Source organism: Grammomys surdaster, unplaced genomic scaffold, assembly GCF_004785775.1.
Source record: "Grammomys surdaster isolate TR1022 unplaced genomic scaffold, NIH_TR_1.0 97, whole genome shotgun sequence".
Classification (NCBI taxonomy): Eukaryota; Metazoa; Chordata; class Mammalia; order Rodentia; family Muridae; genus Grammomys; species Grammomys surdaster.
Genome location: NW_021604576.1, coordinates 3,328,448 through 3,344,128, shown reverse-complemented (window position 1 = coordinate 3,344,128; position 15,681 = coordinate 3,328,448). Strand labels below are relative to the sequence as shown.

Genomic DNA, 15,681 nt, shown 5'->3' with positions numbered 1-15,681 from the left:
AGTGCACACACATCAGGTCTGACAGTGACAGAGGGAAGTGATGTAATGCAGTGCACACACATCAGGTTTGACAGTGACAGAGGGAAGTGATGTAATGCAGTGCACACACATCAGGTCTGACAGTGACAGAGGCTGGCCAGGTGGCTCATTAGATAAAGGCACTTGCTGTCAATCCTGACAATCAATACTTCATACACCAGACTCTACACTGTGGAAGAAAAGAACTGACTCTTGCAAGCTGTCTTCTAACCTCCACATAACACAACAACAACAACAAAAACAAATTAACTTAAAAGGCAAAACAAAAAAACAAAAAAAAATTCCCATTAACTACTCCTTTTAATTGTATTTAGTGCCAGTGTTATTTCTAACAACAATCCAAACACTGTCCTCTGGAGACGGAGTTAATAAAGACACTTACCTTCTTGAATTTCTTGAAATTCTTCAGTGGACCAAAATCATTTACACACAGATTTCTGGAAGTGTGGTTACTGACGACTAATGACCTAAACTCAGTCAGCAGCAGTTTTCTTGGAAGCTCCTCACCGCTGTTTGGAAGTTCATCACTAATCTTAAGTGGAGATTAAATAGGTAGATAAGATCAGAAGGGAAGGAAAATCTGCTTATCATTTAGAGATCTACAGAAAAAAAGTCCAAATACCCAAGGGAAAACAGAGTTGTTTCTGGCACTTGAACTTTGTATTTGGGATCAATCATATCTATTTCAAAATCAGAAAATGACTCAGGAGCTCTATCGTTCTGAAAATATCTACAGTATGTCCACCCAGAAGACTATAATTTGTGCAGTATTTTTCACCTAAAGGCTTGGGTAGTACCTCAGCAAGCTTCCTTCCTATAGATATTCTCCTGACATATGTCATCACAGTCTGCTTCTTTCCCATTAATACTGTGTGCCATGACTATTAAATTAAATATTCCATTTTATAGACCCCACCCACTATATTTATATATTTAATACATCTAGAGACCAATTCTGATCACATTTGGTCATTAACTGATAATCTGTTCAGTGAGATTCTTTGCTTATGTAATTTAATGCCATTGCATTGGTAGTAAGTGCAGTTTTACACTGTTAAAATCTGCTCTAGGATACTGAAACACATTCTTAACAAATGTGATTACAGAATATAGAATTGCAATGCATATTTCCTGCTTTATATTTTTATAAAGACTATTTATTTTCTGCTTATTTTACATTCACTATATATTATAAAAAATGATAACAGACAAAAAGCAAATAAATCTGAGTGAATTGTTGAGTTCAAGATGACTCGTAAGGCAGCAGGGACTACATGCAAAGCACTTGACCCAGGAATATGTGAACATGTAATGCAGTGATTGCTTAAGGGGTCTGGCAAAAGAGGCAGGAGCTTTGAAAACCAGGCGTGTGGTGGCAGCCATCAAAAAGCGTGGCCAAGAAGTTAGCAGTTGTTAGAAGAAGATCTTACGACTACAAGAAAAGTTACTGAGTGGGGACCGTGTGGACCATTCAACTATTGCTCAGCATGTTCTAGGTGGACATGCTATAGATGTTATCAGAACTGTAGAGCTCCTGAGGTGAAAAGGGATGCCTTGTGAGCTGAGCAGTGATGATGATGATGAAATAATACATTAACTTGAATATCTATCATCTCTTATCTATACAACAAGGCATTTCTCAATCAGACTGTGATATGCAACACAAAGTGTAATGTGCATGACAATCAGTGATGATTATTTCACTGGATGGACTGAAAAGCTCCAGAGCAGAGCGTTCACCAAAGCTAAACTTGCACCCCAAAACCATGTCACTGGCTGGACGCTGCTGGCCTGACCCTGTACAGCTTTTCACTCAATTCCTAGTAAAACCCCTGCCTAAGAAAAGCACGCACAACAATCCGATGAGACGTGCCCAAAGCTACAATGGTTACAGCTAGCACTGATTGACAGAAAGGTCTCAATTTTCCATGACAACATCTAACTGCACACCACACAATCAACACTTCCAAAGTTGAAACGAATCTGGCTGGGAAGTCTTCCCCATCCACCTTTCACAGAGAAACACTACCATAAGCAGATAATGCTTTCCAAGAGTTCCTTGAATCTGGGTTTTTATGCTACAGGAAAAAACTCACTTCTCATTGCCAAAAATGTATTGATTATAACAGTTCCTATTCTGATTAACAGGGATGTGTATGAGCTTAGTTACGACTATAATGACTTAAAATTCACAGCCTGGATCTGCAATTCTTTTTACTTCTAATCTAATCCTTATCTAATCTAATTCATTCTAATACTTACACATCAAGATTGTCCATCCTAATTCTTTTTGTCTTTTCTGGCGAGGGTCTCACTATGTAATTGTAGCTAACCCGAAATTTGCTATGTAGATCAGGCTTGCTTAGAACTCATAGAGAATCACCACTTCTGCCTTACTAGGACTAAAGGCATAGGCCACACCCAGCTACTAATTCTTTTAATTGATGAACTATATAATTTATATGTAAGACAGGTGCTGATAGAAAGAACAAAAAAGAAAAGCCCCTATAGAGGCTCATCTTATGATAATGAATGTAATCAGAACCTTACTTAAGTAAAACTGGCCTAATCCTTTTGGAACTTATAGGTATCACATATTCATTACTGTACCTGATATAAACAACAACCCTGCTGGAAAAGCTTCAGTCATTTGATAAACAACTTTCCTTAAGAAAACCATTTTTTCAAGACTGTATCCATGCAGTACATAGAAAGGGGTTAAGCCTAAGATTCTCTATACTCTTTAATGTCTCATGGCTATAGCATAATCTATTTCCAGAACCGGCAAACCCTTAAATGGACCAGAATTATAAAAAGAAAATGTAAACTTTCAGAAATGTATATGATGATAATTATTTTAAGTCAAATGTGAGTAAAAATAAAATAAGAATTTCCTTACAGCTATTTCATGTTTTGTTGACCATGATTCTGTCTGAAGCTCATCCTTTTTTTCTGTCTTATCTTCTTGCTAAAAAATAAAAAACAATGTTCATAGAAGTTGTAAATAATCTCTTTAAAAACCTCAAAAAAAAAATCATGCTGTGACCCTGGAAATAAAAGTAAATTATATCCAACAAAATGTAAACACAACATAAAGTTAAAAAAAATCACAGTCAGAAAATTACATTAACAGTTAATCTATATTGTAAAATAAAATTATAAAGAAGATGCTATATCTGGCAGGGATGGTAGAATATCAATAAGCTGCTGATCAACCTTCTTTTATAAGCATTTACAAAGATAAATCCTCAAAATGGTTTAGGAGAATCAAATGAAGAAGAATCTTATACTGAGTAACACTGGTTAACTCTACCATTCCTATCTGTATGCGATGCTATAGTGCATCATGCTGGCCAAGTGACTAGGAAAACCGACTGAAGGGCTCAAAGATCCTCTCTATACCATTTCTTTCATATATAAGAGAATCAGCAATTACCTTAAAACTATAAGGTGAGGTTTTTGCTTTGTTTTTGGATACAGGGTCTTACTGTGCAAGCCTGGCTGGCTGGGAACTACTAAGGACACCAGGCTGATCTCAGACTCAAAAGATATGCCTGCCTCTGCCTCCTGTGAGCCAGAAAAATAAAATGTCCTTAATATTTTTTGAAATCTTTTTGAAAAGATTCTCCCTAAAAACGTTAGTGCTAGAATTTAGTGATCTATTTTTTTAAATAGATCCTAACTTGTTTATTCTCTTAATGCCTACATTGTATTTTTCATTTATAATGTCATTGTTAGATCCAAAGGGAACCCTCAATACCAGCCCCTCCCCAAACAAAGTGTGATGTCTCAAGATAAGAATCTGGGCACAGCTCAGGCTGGACTATAGTCTTACTGGTGGACAGATAATGCTCAAAGGCAGCGTTCCTCAGGAGCTTACGAAATGGATTTCTGTCTGCCAAAAAAAGTTACTTACTTATCTGTTCCTACTAGAGACGGGCAAATGGGGCATCTAGTTATACAACAAGGCGCCATGGTAACCTTCAGGCTCCTCTGGTCCCTACTAATTTATATCTATTATGTGTACCAAAGCCCCCTAAAGTCCCATGATGCTCCAGTTTACAGGCTTCTCTCCCCTGACCCTACAGCTACCTGTTCTTTATAATGGGCGAGCTCCTCTCCCCAATTTCTCTGTGCACCAGAGAGATATCTCTGTCTGCTAGGATCCTCTCTGCTCCAGAGAGTTAGCCATGCTACTTTGGAATTCCCCATATGCCTGTGATTATTCTCTCTATCATATCTACAATAAGACCCTTTCCTGACATACGGAGTGCTCAGACCAGTGGTTCACTACACCCTTGCTTACATCAGTTTGCCTTAAGTTTCAAAATAGTAAAATATGAATAAAAGAACTATACAACAAGACCAAATACCACAGTATCATAGTTTGGATATGCTTGGCCCAGAGAGTGGCAGGATTTAGAGGTGTGGGCTTGTTGGAGTACGTGTGTCACTGTGGGAATGGGTTTTAAGATCTTCATCCTAGCTGCCTAGAAGCAATATTCTGCTAGCAGCCTTCAGCTCTGCCTGCATCATGCCTGCACAGACACTGTCATGCTCTCGCCTTGATGATAATGGACTGAGCCTATGAACTCAATTAAATGTTGACTTTTTAAGAGTTGCCTTGGTCATGATGCCTGTTCACAGTGGTAAAACCCTAACTAAGACACACAGGAACATAATTTTATTATCTGATCACATTATCATGAATCCTTAAATAGTAAATGAAAGCCTTTTGCTGTTTCACAGAATACTATGTTAGTGGTGTTCAGGGTACACGGTACTCAAATTTTAATCTCTTCCTATCTGAATACTAACTGTGAGGCAAAGCCAGAGCAAGGGCTTCTGTGATTCAAACCACTCTTCTGCAGGTCTGTGCTCACTGTGTGTGGTGGGTCACCTGGGACACAGTTTAGGAAAAAGAAGCCAAGGCCATGTAAAGATTTCAAGTGCAATTGCAGCACTCAGGACACGAAGGCAGAGGGACCAGAGGTTTAAGATCATCCATCCTATGCATCTCATTTGAGACCAGCCTTGGGTACATGAGATCTTGTCTCATAATAAAGTAAACTGTTACTTACAAGTACACTGTTGCTTTCCGGCATTGATCCAGCACTCGGGGGCCGATTCCTCTCTGCATCTGTCCTTGGCTTTTTTCTGACGGTGACATCAGACTCCTGCTTCTCAACTTTCACTTGAACTGCCAGCTCTGGCTTTGTACTCTTGAGTAACTCTTCCAATACTTCCTCTTCTATAGCCAAATCAATTTCTTTTCTTTTTTTTGGTCTAAGATTTTCTATGGAAAATGATTTACTGTCAGTACTCTTCTCATTGGGTTTTATGTCTATTCCACTCACAAATGAGGCATCGGCTTCCCTGTCCAGAGTCTCATTCTGAGACTGATGTTCCTTGTTTTTCCACAGTGAGGGTCCAGCAGGTTGTGTTTGTTCTAAAAGAGAACAGGACAGTTCCATTCTTGACGATTTGCATGAGGACAGTTCTGAATTTTCTTCATCCCTTTCCCTTAGGTTTAAAAAGGAAAACAAAGTTGAAATGAGTAATTTTGTTTAATCTGTCATGATTTAGTACTCAGTCCATGCAACTCATAACCTTCTCCTGACATTATTAACAATATACTGAAAATCAGCCTTGACAGAACTGACAGAGCCTGTGTTTAAAGCATTTGAAGACCCCTGTCCTCTCTGCTAATGTAGAATCATTCAATAAACGCATGTGAGGGAAAAGAGAAATATATAAAAATACACAGGGCCCACTGGCAGAAGGCAGCACCTTATCCAGTGGAACAGCGAATTCATGGGCAATTCAAATCTTTATACCTGGGACTATAACCGGATGTGCTAAAGAGAGCTGGAGTCAAGAAGTCAAGCCAAACAGGCTAAATTTAGAACACACAACTGAATACTGAAAATACTATGTGACCATGTGTCTAACAGTCCTCTTTCCACACTCATTCAAGAAGTATACATTCACTCAAGAAGTACTAAACATTTTTGTTAACACAAATTTTACAACAGTCCAGAGGAATAACACTTGGTTCTCTGCTTTCTAGGTTGTTAAAGATCTAAGTACAGAGCTGGCTGCAAATGTCCAGTAAAGGAGAGATAAGATTCCAGGGAGGCAGAGAGGAAATAATTAAGGATGACCTTCTGAGATAGGTTATTATGGAAAAATAAGAGAAAGTTTCTGGAACTTTGGTTTGATTAATCTTTCTTAAAGATGGGCAGCACACAAACCCAAAAGCTAAAGCAGGAGGAAGATGATGAAACATGAAGTGCAGTCTGTATAACGGGCCTAGTGAAGGAGAAGTGGGTGCTTAGGACAAAACGGAAATGGAATAAGCTCAGAAATAAAACCACTAGGCCAGCAAGATGGCTCAGCTGATGAGGGCCGCTAATCCTGACTGCACTGGATGGGTTTGTGTGTCAACTTTACACAAGCTAGGTTATCACAGAGAAAGGAGCCTCCGCTGAGGAAGTGCCTCCATGAGATCCAGCTGTAGGGCATTTTCTCAATTAATAATGGGCTAAAGGGAAGGTCCAGCCCATTTTGGGTGGTGGCACCCTGGGCTGGTGGTCCTGGGTTCTATTAGACAGCAGACTGAGCAAGCCATGGGAAGCAAGCCAGTAAGCAGCACCCCTCCATGGCCTCTGCATCAGCTCCTGCCTCAGGTCCCAGCCCTGCTTGAGTTACTGTTCTGACTTCTTCCAATGATGGATTATTATCTGGAAATGTAAGTCAAACAAACCCTTTCCTCCCCAACTTGCTTTTTTGGTCATGGTGTTTCATCGAAGTGATAGAAAATTTTACTAAGACACTGACAATTTGCAGTGGATCCAAGGACCCACATGATGAAATGAGAGAACTGACACCTATAGGTTAGCTTCTGACCTCCAAAAATGTTCTATCACACATGAGCACATACACACACACACACACACATATACACACACGTGAGCATGCACGAGTATGGGCAGACACAGGCACACACACAGAGACAGAGACAAGAAAGAGACAGAGAGAGGGAGAGGGAGAATAATTTCTAAAAACATAAATACATACTTTCTATAGATACATTCTGTTTCTTTTTCAACAGAACAGGTTGAAGAAAATACTGCTCTACAATTATCTATGTACCTGACGACCATGTGTTCAGAGACACAATAGAGGAGTTATTGACAACACACCTTTTTCTGGTGTATGGCTGGAAGTAGTTTTTGATGGAGTTCTGCTGCTGCTGAGAAGTCCAATCTTTATTTTTATTTGCAGCAGGAAATTTCATTGGAGAAAGCTGATAGCTCGGGGTCTTTCCCCTAACCAGAGTATTTGATGCTACACTATTAGCTTTGGAGCTTGGTTTAGGGGCCTCCTTTATATTCCATGCTTCTTGTGAAAGCTTCCTAGAGTTTTTTTCCAGTCCAGGGATCTTTTCTTCTTTTGGTCTTTCACTCAAAGACATACTACAGCGGAAGGACAGAGAGGCAAACAATTAGTACAACGTGTATTTACAAACAAAGGTCTATAAATGTTCTGAATAAATACAACTTCAGAATAGTAGAAAATAATTTAGCTAACATATCTTCTCATTCCAAGATAGTAGCACCCTGGCTGTCTCTTGGCACAGTCCAGCAGGCTCCCCACAGCACACACCTTCAGGCACTCTCCTAGAAACACTGCCAGATACACTCACGACCCTAACCTAGCATCCTACTGTATACTAAACTAGGTGGACCCTAAACTAGCATCCTACTGTATACTAAACTAACTAGGTGGTAGGCCTGTGTAATTTTTATTTAAACATTCTTAATATCTTCATGAAAGCAAGTATTACAACAAAATATAGGAAACTGAGAAAATTATATTATTCCAGCATCACATATAGATTGCTATGTGTGTATTTAAATCACCCTGGACAGACTGACTTCTGACTATCTAACCAGATGGTAGTCTCTACTATAGAACTCTACACGACTAGAAAAATATCTTAAAGACAGACATTGTTTTGTGCAATATGATTGAATGGACCGACTAGAAAAATATCTTAAAGACAGACATTGTTTTGTGCAATATGATTGAATGGACCAAAAAACAAATAAAAACAAAGCTCTTTCAAGCAACTACTAAAAACTAACTGTTTCTTTTACAAGTTCTGCCCACAATATAATAGTAAAAATTTATACACAATCTAACATAGATTATTAAATATCTTAATAAGAACATGGTTTTGTATAATATTAAAAATAAGACATAAATAAAAACTATCACAGAATACAAAAATAGTAACCCTTTCTGTTAAACAACAAAAACAAAAAAGAAACAGAATTTTTTTTTAAAGATTTATTTATTTATTATATATGAGTACACTGTAGCTGTCTTCAGACACACCAAAAGAGGGCATCAGATCTCATTACAGATGGTTGTGAGCCACCATGTGGTTGCTGGGATTTGAACTCAGAGCCTCTGGAAGTGCAATCAGTGCTCTTAACCACTGAGCCATATCTCCAGCCCATATAACTTTTTTTTTTTTTGGTTTTTCGAGACAGGGTTTCTCTGTATAGCCCTGGCTGCCCTGGAACTAACTCTGTAGACCAGGCTGGCCTCGAACTCAGAAATCCGCCTGCCTCTGCCTCCCAAGTGCTTGAATTGAAGGCGTGCGCCACCACTGCCCAGCTTAGAATTTTTCAAATAAGAAAAACCACTGAAAAAATGACATGTATGGATGAATATGAACTATTTGGATATCCAAGCTGACCTAATACTTTATCTCCCAAATTATAAGCAATATTTAATTGTAGGTATTCTGTAACAGGGAAAACCAGTGCCGAAGTTCCTTTATCCTGTCTTCTTACTGAAGCCATTTCAGGTTTAACTAGAATTGGATTTCCTTGATGGAGCATCACATGGTAAGTTACCCAGCTCTACTCTAGGACCACGGCCAATGCCCCAGCTAATTTATTTTAGCTTCTGCTAAATTCCCTCCCCCATAGCTGCTGAGCAAGATAACAGGATATGGTTTTTGCCTTTAAAAGCCTCCTGGTCCAAATGCTTAGGGCTACACTTAGGTTCAAATACTTAAATGTAGCACAGGGGCCTGGGAAAAAACCTTTTAATTGGCTATAAAGCTGTGTCTGTGTGGTCATCTCTGGAGGGATATCCGTAATAATCATACAAACTAAAATATTTATAATAATATATCCAAATTCATGAGGAATACATTCTAAGACACCTGAGGCCTAAAGGCAATAATAGTGCCAAATTATATAAATACATATTTTTATGTATACATACCATTAATTTATAAAGTAGGCTTAAATTAGAGGTTAACAGTAGAAACTAAGAAAACATTAGTAATTACCATGTGCTATAATAAAAGTTACATGAATGTGGTGTCTCCCAAACTATATTATTGTACTGTACCTACCCTTCTTATGATAAGACATAAAATAATCACTACGTGATTAAAGAGATGAATGGTTTAGGCACTGTGAGTTAGTATCAGGCCACTATGTAAAAATTACATGAATGTAAGCACTGAAACACTAAGCCAGTCACTCCAAACCACAACAGCTAGTAGTGACCAACAGGTGGGTAGCATATACAGTATGGACTCGCTGAACAAAGAAATACATATAGGTAAGATAACATGACAAGGGTTCTCAATCTATGGGTCTTGACCCTTTTGGGGGTTGAATGACCCCTTTACTGGTGTGACTTAAGATTATCAGAGAATACAGATGTTTACATTATGATTTATAACTGTAGCAAAGTTACAGTTATGAAGTGGTAACAAAAATAATTTTATGTTTGGGGGTAGCCACAAGAACTGCTGTGCTAAGATATTTCATCATGCTATTCAGAAGTGTAAGTTAAAACTTAGAAATTTCAAAAAAAAAAAAAACTTAGAAATTTCTAGTTTCAGCAATTTTCCATTCAATACTTTTAGACAATGATATACTATGGGTAATTCAAAATACAGATATGTAAGGGCTACTATATTTCAAATTTATTTCATTAGTCACAAATACTTTTTCACTTTAAAGCAAATTTGAAGGACTAATAAAAATTAGCCTAGGGCAGTAAAAGACCAGCTTGTAGACTAACTGGCTGTGCCACACTACCCTCCTGACTCAGCCATGTGCTGTCCATGGCTACTCCGAATCTACAACGGCAGAGTTAAGTATCTATAACGAAGATCAAGACTGTGCAGGTCTGTAACATTTTCTTGCTGAAAGAACTACATCCAACAAAGGAACACTGACAGTGGGAGACAGTCTTCCCCAGGAAACAAAGAGCGCACCAATTGGTTATCCAATATCAAATGGTCAGCCCTGAAAACATACATGCAAGTGATATTATACAGACTGAGTGGGTTGTAGGTATTCACTTAGGATTACACATAGGTGCATGACTGTGTGCATGTGACTGCTTTCGTGCATACACACATAACAAAATAAAAACAGAATCTATGAATTTAGGGGAGCAGTATAGGGAATATTTGGAGGAAGAAAGGGGAAGAAGGAAATCATGTAATTATCTCAAAAAAAAAAAAAAAAAGAACAGAAAAAGAAAAGGAAAAAATTTGCTGATCCCTATGAGGTATCATTTTTCCCTGGCATCCCCTTCTCCCATGCTTTGTCTTGATAGAGACTGCAACTTTTTCTTGAATATGCTCTTATTGATAAAATAATTACAACAGCATGCTAAGAGATGCTTTACCATGTATCTGCTGGCTCTGATTCTGTGTCAGCTACGTATGTGGTCATATTCATTGGAGCACTTGGGATTATTTTTCCATTGGCTGACAGGCCTTGGGAAAGGCTTGGTCCTGGAGTCGTTGTCTTTAATTCTGTACATCATGCAAGATAAAAAAAAAAATCACAACTATTACGCATAAGATGTAAACAATTATAAAAACCTCAAGCTGTTCTGGGGGCAACATAAACAGATATATGGACCGCAATAGGGCAGCACTGAGAAGCCAGCGGGACTCTGTCACTGTTAGCTGTCACTCTGAACACCAAAGCCAGTGGCTCTTGAGGGCTGTGCAAAACACACTTACAACCAAATGGAGCACCCAGCTGCCAGGGCCACTTCCCAGGATATTCTGAACTAAAGGATTCCAACTTAAAGTAAAAACTGTTTTTGTCGTGTGTACCTATAGTTAAGAATTAAACAGAAAGAGAAGGTAGGTGCCACAAACGGGGCTAGGTCAGAAGAAGCTACTGTCACAGGACCAGTGGCTATTTTCATGTTTATTGTTTATGCCTCAAATCATTGATATATTTGTCCCCCACCCCAATAATAACCACAAAACAAAAGGCAAATGCTATTTTTAAAAAGTTGGACAGATTTGTAACAGACTGGAAGGGATAGCCTCTCCAAGACTGTGGTGATATGTAGGCAGCTATGTTAGTTTTCTTGTTACAGGGTGAAGCGTTCTTCTTTAGCTTCTACTCTAAGGATAAACTCTGGGAATTTTACTCATGAACTTTAGGAAAACATTAATCATAACACAACTCCAGCAAAAGAAGTTATGTGACATGTTTAAAATGTCCCAAGCACTTCACACTATACGTCCGTGGAACTCGGTCATCAGGAGGAGAAGTAAATATGCTTCCCTTGGCACAGCAGACGGCAAGCATGCGGCAGAGCATCACAACAGCCGGGATGTAAGAATTGCTCTGAATGGATGGCCTGGTTTGTAAATTCGGATTACTGTACTAACCTCTCTGTACACAGTTTCCTTGCCTATACAATGTATAAAACATCTTTAAAAAGATTTGTGTTTCAAAGTTGTAATGATGCACGTAAAATTCTTCCGATAGCTTCTGTACATGCAAAGGCAGCAGTGATCATTGCTAATCAGTACCACTGACAGTCTTTGTATACCTAACTGATTCCTAAGCCATTAGTGGCTCACTCCTTCCAAACTCTAATTTCGAATATTCCCTTTCCATTTAAACCAAGGTTGCAGAACACACTAAATTATAGTACCCAATTTCACAGGTACTGTTCACTATACTACAGAAGCCCCAATTATATGTGGAGAGCATGTTCTCTACCTTGTCTATTAGCTGAAGTCCAACACCTGCTAATGAAAGCAGGCAAAGAAAAGATACCATGAGAAATAAACATACAACTCTCTAAAGTACTCTGTCCTGAGGTACAGAACAGTTCCCGTACCTAGGTCTCAAGGAACACTGTAGGAGTGGAGGCAGAGCCACAGCAAAGGCCAGAGGATCAGGAGTTTGCTAAGAGATTGTGTTTCCTAGGAATGTCAGAAAAACACCCATAGTCTCACCAACATGACCTAAATAAGGTCACCAACAATAGTAATGCTGGAGTGGTCAGGAGGCCCCAACCCTATATAAAGAACTACAGGCAACTGAGGAATGCTCAGAGTGGGAGAGACTGTCTTTTCTAGAGAAAAGGACACTAACTGGTTATTCAGTACCACATGGTCATTCCTGAAAACATACAAGTAAAACTAGATTGAGCAGGTAATATTTAGAAATACACATACATGTGTGAACACACACACACACACACACAGAGTGCACAACAACAAATGAAAATGGAGGCCATGAATCTGAAAGAGTACAAGGAGGGGTCTATGGGAGAGTTTGAAGGGAAGACAGAGAAGGGGGAATGATGTAATTATATTATAGACTCAAAAGTAAAAGAAAAAACTCTTTAAAAATAATAATTATGAATGAATCAACTTACTTTTTTAAAAAAAACCCAAATAGGAATATATAGTAATCCTCAGGTGTTCGTATTCTAAGACACTGTTCTTCCCAGCAGGTATTAAAATACAAGGTTCTCAAGACCCCTCTGTTAAAAATGGCACAGTATCTGTATAGCAGATCTTGATTACTTATATTGTAAATGCTAAGTCAATTGTTATCCTATTGGTTGGAGAATAATGTCAGAAAAAATAAGTTGATACAAATCGATGCAAAACTTTTTCCAAAAATAAACGTTATTTTTATATTTTTAAAATGGGGACTTGCTGTATAGTCTAGGGTGTCCTGGAATTCATATGTACCCTAAACTTGTCTTAGATTTATGATCTCCCTGCCTCCAAACAAAGTCTCTTTGAGTAATCCTGACTGGATTGGTAACTTGGTGGAAACTGTAGACACAGAGACCCAAATGTAACAGAGAAATCTTTGTGGCCATCTGTGTCTGGACCCCTAAGATCTGTTTGCTACACCAGGGCCATGTGGTCCTTTTGCCTAGAATTCTATGTCAGACTCCACGCAGCTGCCTTGCCTAAGCAGCTCAGGTTTCAGGAGACTCAAGTGCCCTGTCCTCAGTTCAGTCTGAGCCTGCACACTTCCAGTTAGGGTCACAAGCCTTGTCAGCTTCCTCTTCATACTCAGCTCTTCTGAACGGAGGTGTGTGCTCTGCTTGTTCACTGTCCAAACCCTGACCTTTAGAGCAGAGAGTTCAAAAGAACAGGGGTCCTGCTCACTCCACTCACTAATGAACCTTCAGCAACTAGAGCAGCACCCAGTATTATGGCGAAACTATGTACCGAATGAGTAAATGAATAATGGATGTATCAATAGATGGGTTTTAAAAGAAGGTGAATAAGGTCACACCTCGCAAATATAACAGTAAAGCTTATATATATATATATTTCATAAAGATTTAATAAAATGTTTTATTTACCTGTACAAGGCTGGCCCTGTGGATTACAGTAATTCTCTGTAGTCATAAAAATAACAGCCAATCCAATCTCTGCTTCAGGAATAGATCTGAGACCATTCCTATGAAAATAAAATAGCTTAAATATAGTAGTATATTAAAACTAACAACTTCCAGTAATATAATATCAAACTTCATAAATCTATTTTTCTTCTAAAAGAGATACTAAAATTTTATGGTATAAACAGAAGAAAAAGGTCATCCTTGGTTATACAGCAAGTTTGAGACCAGCTCTGTCTCAAAAAGTAAAAAAATAAAAATAAACAAATCCAAAACAAGACACCTCCCCCCGTCCGAAAACAGCTCACATTTTCCCTATTTTCCCAGACTAGCACGCCTGTGCATGTGTATACATACACACGCACACGTATATAAATATATATGGATGTACATATATACATATGTTAATTATATACAATATTATTACAATATAATTATATACATAAAATATATAAGCATAAGTAGTTATGAAGGGCAAACTGTTCAATTCTACGCACTTTTAGAAAATATTTTATTTTTTTGAGTTTTAATCCCAGCTATAATATATTGTGCATTGAAACTACTAGTTCATTAAATTTAAGAAGCTACTGGATGTGGTGGTGCTTGCCTTTAATCCCAGTACTCAGATGAGGCAGAGGCAAGCAGATCCAGACCAGCTTGATCTACATTGTGACTTGCAGGACAGCCAGAGCTATATAGTGAGACCCTGTCTCAACAAAACAAAACAAAACAAACAACCAAAAGAAGCAAATTCTATAAACTTTATTTAAGAAGCAAAAGGTGGAAAATATCTAGATAGGATTACGCAGATACTCCACTACCTAGCACCCCAAATCACAATTCTTGAGAATATGGCATGACAAGTATACCTGTATACTCTTTAGTATTAAATGGGCTACATGTAAAATCTCCTTGCATTTTTAACTAGTGAAGAATGATGTACCTTTGAAGTATATCCATTATCAAATGAATCCATTTTTTCTGGGAGTCTGTAATTATGAGCTGTGTATTTGTTATTCCTACATCAACAACGCAGGTTCCGGGAGCTGAAAAGAAACTCTGTTCCTCTTCGTCTTCCTCTGCCATCAGCCTGGCTTCCCCACCTCCGAAGGCAACTGCGGAGCTGAGCTTTTTATGCTGGAAATGGGAAGAAGCACTTTAAAAAGCGAAGCACCAGCCGCAGTGAGGGTTCTGAGCACATTCTCACTGTGTACAAATTTAACTTGGCAATGAAAACAGCTCATCCTCCTTCCTGGCAGGGAACTTGAGCCTCCATTTTGAAAGCCTGTCTGTGGCCCACACCACTACACCATTTTCTCACCACATTGTGACACAGTTCTCCGGGGGTGGGTCACCTCCATAGTTTTGCCCCTATAACATTAACTTCTGAAATCCACATTTTGGAAAACAAAAGACATTCCACAAATGTTCTGTTAGCTGAACCAGATAGAATTTACATTATTTTCTGTCTTCCCCACTAAGGTGCTCACATAAATGAAAGGCCAATTAACCAGTGTTAGGAAGTACCATAATCAGATACATAATCACTGGGCAGGTTCTGGTGCATAAGTAGCTTTTTAATCTTCCTTCACATATCTACACAAAAACCCCAAGTGAGAAGCCCTACCAGCTGTCAATAAGAGTATTGGTGGAGCAGTAGGAGCAATGTGGCAGGGATTAAGAGCACTGGATGGTCTTCTAGAGGACCTGGATTTCAGTTTCTGGTACCCATGTGGTAGTGACTCACAACCATCTGTAACTGTAGCGCCAGGGGATCAGACATGCTCGGCTGGCCTCCAAGGGTACTAGGTATGCTGTGATGCACATGCAGACAAAACACCCATAAACATCTTTTCACCATCTTAGCACCTGTGGAGGCCTGCTGGGAACAGGACTTCTGAAAGACAAGTA

The 15,681-nt window shown here is 38.7% G+C and overlaps 1 protein-coding gene across 2 annotated transcripts in view; it reads right to left on the bottom strand.

The window, feature by feature from the left end:
* Nbn (nibrin) overlaps positions 1–15,681 on the bottom strand; it is a 32,322-nt gene that overhangs the window by 6,226 nt on the left and 10,415 nt on the right. For both annotated transcript variants that reach the window (XM_028780271.1, XM_028780279.1), the window contains exons 7-13: positions 14,714–14,907; positions 13,735–13,832; positions 10,774–10,903; positions 7,245–7,517; positions 5,121–5,562; positions 2,939–3,007; positions 422–571 (exon numbers count right to left, since the gene is read on the bottom strand). In XM_028780271.1, coding sequence (XP_028636104.1) covers positions 422–571; positions 2,939–3,007; positions 5,121–5,562; positions 7,245–7,517; positions 10,774–10,903; positions 13,735–13,832; positions 14,714–14,907 — 1,356 coding nt within the window. The remainder of the gene's footprint in view (positions 1–421; positions 572–2,938; positions 3,008–5,120; positions 5,563–7,244; positions 7,518–10,773; positions 10,904–13,734; positions 13,833–14,713; positions 14,908–15,681) is intronic.